At 41.0% G+C, this 3,825-nt stretch overlaps 1 protein-coding gene across 1 annotated transcript; it reads right to left on the bottom strand.

The window, feature by feature from the left end:
• Window positions 1-390: 390 nt before the first annotated feature.
• LOC131889014 (zinc finger BED domain-containing protein 4-like) lies at window positions 391-2,428 on the bottom strand. The gene is made up of 2 exons (XM_059237996.1): window positions 2,029-2,428; window positions 391-1,952 (listed from the first exon to the last, which is right to left on the bottom strand). The coding sequence occupies exons 1-2, from the start codon at window positions 2,162-2,164 to the stop codon at window positions 391-393; spliced, it is 1,698 nt and encodes a 565-aa protein (XP_059093979.1). The 5' UTR covers window positions 2,165-2,428.
• Between the last annotated feature and the right edge of the window lie 1,397 nt (window positions 2,429-3,825).

Here is a 3,825-nt window from a genome sequence, read left to right as displayed (position 1 = left end):
TTTTCATCTTGAAATCATAAATAGAACAAATTTATGGACAGCCACCCTAGTTGATGATGCCCCTCAGTTTTGAGATGCCACCGTGAACAATTATACGTGCATGCCAAAGAACATTGATTTGAAAGCTGAATATATCTGAATATATGAAACCAGCCATTAGTAATCAAGGAAACCAGCCCAATGGATCGAAATTGGTCTTCAAATTAGATCCACATTACCATGGAGGCATATCATTTTTCTGGCATTTTCATCCCCCAAACGGTTTCTCTTCTTTGAGAGGATTTGTCCAGCCGAAGAAAAAACCCTCTCTGAAGGCACGGATGTGGCGGGAATGGACAAATATTTCTTGACTATTTGGAACAACTCTGGATGTTTTTCGCGCCCGATTTNTCAAATTATATCCACATTGCCATGGAGGCATATCATTTTTCTGGCATTTTCATCCCCCAAGCGGTTTCTCTTCTTTGAGAGGATTTGTCCAGCCGAAGAAAAAACCCTCTCTGACGGCACGGATGTGGCGGGAATGGACAAATATTTCTTGACTATTTGGAACAACTCTGGATGTTTTTCGCGCCCGATTTGTTTCCACCAATCTAGTGGATTGGTCCACCTTGGTTGGCATGGGGAATTCAAGTAGCATTGCAAGTCCAAAAGCGCTGGCCTTTCTTCAACAACCTTTGAATCAAATGTCTCCCACAGTGATGAGTGGACTGGTGGCGAACATCTCTTTGGACGAACGGGCTCTTGGCGATTGACCTCCAACAATTCGGCTTGAATTTGATCGGTGGCGAACGTGCCTCTCGTTTCATCTCTGAAGCATTTGGTTTTGAAACGGGGATCTAATATTGTCGAGATGGAAAGCTTGACGTTATCCTCGACAGATGTGAAACGACGAACCAAGTTTTGTTTGATGGCCTTGGCCAGATCGTGCCTCACAGTACCAGGGACTGAATTTTGAACAAAGATGTCGTAGTTTGTAATGAGCATCTTTGTTATGGGCACTATTTTGGACCCCGTTGTCCTATTCTCGCTAGATAGCTCCACCGTGGCTTCAAAAAGTGGTTTGAGAACTCGCACCGCGTCGAAAATACCTTGCCACGTATTAGAGTCGAAAATTCCCACCTTCTCCCGCATCCCTGGCTCGGTAAGCAAGGTTGAGACTGGACCCTTCAGGTCTAGAAGTCGCTCGAGCATTTCGAAGGTGGAATTCCATCTCGTTGGCACGTTTTGGATCAATTTCTTCGGCCTAGTTCGGCCTTGATCTTGCTGTATCCTCTCGAATAATTCCATTACTTGGGTGCTCTTCCTGGTTTGCTCCACTATTTTTGAGGCAGCGTCTTTAATAGCGCAAAGAGAGGGTACTTCTCTTAGTGCATAGTTGGCCACCAAGTTCAAAGAATGGGCATAACATGCCACATGGGTAATACCAATGTCTCGTATCGCCTTCACCACATTTGCTCCATTGTCGTTAACTCCCACGATAACCTTGTCCATTATTTTGTTCCGCTCCAAGACCATACGAATTTCGGTGGCAATTTTTTCGGAGGTGTGACGGCCTCGAACTCTTAGACAATCCAATATGAAACATTGGAGTGACCAAGTCTGTTCGTCAAAGAAGTGGACCGTTATTGCAAGGAATCCAGTGCAATTTACCGAAGACCACATATCTGTTGTAATGGATACCCAATTGGCCCGATGAAGGTAGATAATCAGTTTTTCTTGAACGTCGGAAAACATATTTGTAATATGCACTTCCGATAGAGTTCGTCTTGAAGGTAGAGTGTAGCGAGGGTCAAGCGAATGACAAAATTTCTTGAATCCCTCGTCTTCAACGAAGGATAACGGTTGTAAGTCCTTGACAACCATGAGACACAGGGATTGGTCTAAGTTCATCTTTTTGGCACTATCGTGAGCATATATCGTTGCAGTGGGCTTGGGCACGTTGAATTGGCCTAAAATAATGTTAAATTTTTGAAGAATTTATTTTTTTTGAATTTTTATTCTTGGTACAATAATTGTCAGTATTACCTTCAATCCTTGCCAGCTCAACCATGTGTTTTTTCCGGAGGTGATGCCAAAGTGTAGTGGTTGCCTGGTTTGGTGTCTTGTAATCTTTATCACAGTACAAACATTTAGCATTGAACTTCCCACGCTTTTCAAACATTCGCCACAGAATTTGAGTGGGTCTTCCATTCGAAACAATTACGCTGTAATTACAAAATTGGCCGTTGAATATTCTTGGTTTTTTTTTCAGAAAATTATTTCTCAAGGAAGCACAGAATACTTACTTGGATTCTTCGCCATCCACATTTCTTGGAATGAAGTCGCTTAACTGTGGAGAAAGGTGATCGGCATCTATTTCCAACTCCTCAATCAAGCCCATTGGAGACGGGGATCGATCTAGAAAGTAGGTAAGCAAGTTTTTGGATAGAAATTATGATTTCTTTGTTAACTCACTAGTTATTATAGAGGAGTTTGTGCTCGCATCGTCCTGAAAATCAATGGGACTCTCCTCTGCCTCTTCTTCAGTTTCATGTGCAAGATCCTTCGACTCCTCCACACTGTTCGGATGGGTATCGTGATCGTCGATGATGATCTCGGGGAAGCTAAGAATAGCTTCATTCTCGACTGAACTATTGGCTTCAAACTGAACTTCCAATGATGGTTCACTTGGTGCAAGCTCTATCAAGACCTCCTCTTCGTGACAAATCCAGGTGGCAGAAGAAACCCATATCCATGTGCTGGAATCGGATCCATTCCCCTCCACTTGTTGCCAGAATGATAATTGATTGTTGAAATTCATTTTGTCAGGAAAATGAATCACACACAGGACCACTTCTTAAGATTAGAATGACGTTTGAAGTAAAAGCCACGTAACGAATATGCGAATTTATGTACTTTTACATTAGGATTTTTAGTTTTGATTATCCGCCATGGAAAAGTTTCGAGAGCATGGGGTCTTACTCTTGAGTAATCATTACACTTGCGAGCTGACCACTGCATCAAGCATTTATGCAAGACGTTGACACTTTAATGTATATTTTCATTCATTTGACCAGGATGGGACTCCACTTGTCTATAGTAGCAACGGTAGTAACCTTTCATACTCTTTCTGCATGAAACTCCCCAATCAACAATCTGTTACTTAAATTGCCTTAAAGTTCGCAGAAGATTGAGTTCAAACTCATTTGGCATTTTTCTGATTCCCCTAGTCAGTGTTATTCGATTTTAACGTTTTGTACATGAATAAACATGATTGTAATCATATCTTAGATTTCACACATATTCTTAATCTGTTAAGACGACATTTCTTTACAATAGACAACTATTAGCTAATTTTACTTAAGTTTTAAGGCGCCGAAACGAAAATACAACACTGTTTAAACAAATAAACTGTAGAATCATCTGCATGTTGCCCTTTCTTGGATGTATTATCAATGGTCAATCAAGAAGCTAAAGCGAGTATAATGTTTTTGACTGAGGAAAACTGTTCAACAGATCACAAACAATGACTTGAGAAACATGATCAACATTCCTTTTCTTGGATAATCCTTCTCCGTGGGATGATAATTGTTGAAAAAGGAACGTGGATGCATGAAGACTGATCTGGAATAGTTTGTAGACAATCTTCAATCCTCGTCCCATTCATTTTGCCATATCCGAAGGCAGCAGTATTTGTTAGTTTCTGGTGCAGTTGTTTACTTAGTGGTGGTCAACTTAACTGAAAAAGAATAAATATTAATGAACAGTCTTAGACATCGAGTGTCATTTTTTCAAGCCAGCAGTCAATGGTGGTTTAAAAGCTGGGCTGCAATTAAAAAAATG

Source organism: Tigriopus californicus, chromosome 10 (genome assembly GCF_007210705.1).
Source record: "Tigriopus californicus strain San Diego chromosome 10, Tcal_SD_v2.1, whole genome shotgun sequence".
Classification (NCBI taxonomy): Eukaryota; Metazoa; Arthropoda; class Copepoda; order Harpacticoida; family Harpacticidae; genus Tigriopus; species Tigriopus californicus.
Note: the sequence above shows the minus strand (reverse complement) of the source record. Positions and strands in the feature narration are given on the sequence as shown.

What these genes read in the sequence shown, in the direction of transcription:
- LOC131889014 (XM_059237996.1), bottom strand. Translation starts at nt 2,164, where the DNA reads ATGTTTGAAAAGCGTGGGAAGTTCAATGCTAAATGTTTGTACTGTGAT. An exon ending in TGAGCTGGCAAGGATTGAAG is followed by an intron (nt 1,953 to 2,028) that starts GTAATACTGACA and finishes ACATTATTTTAG; the next exon opens with GCCAATTCAACGTGCCCAAG.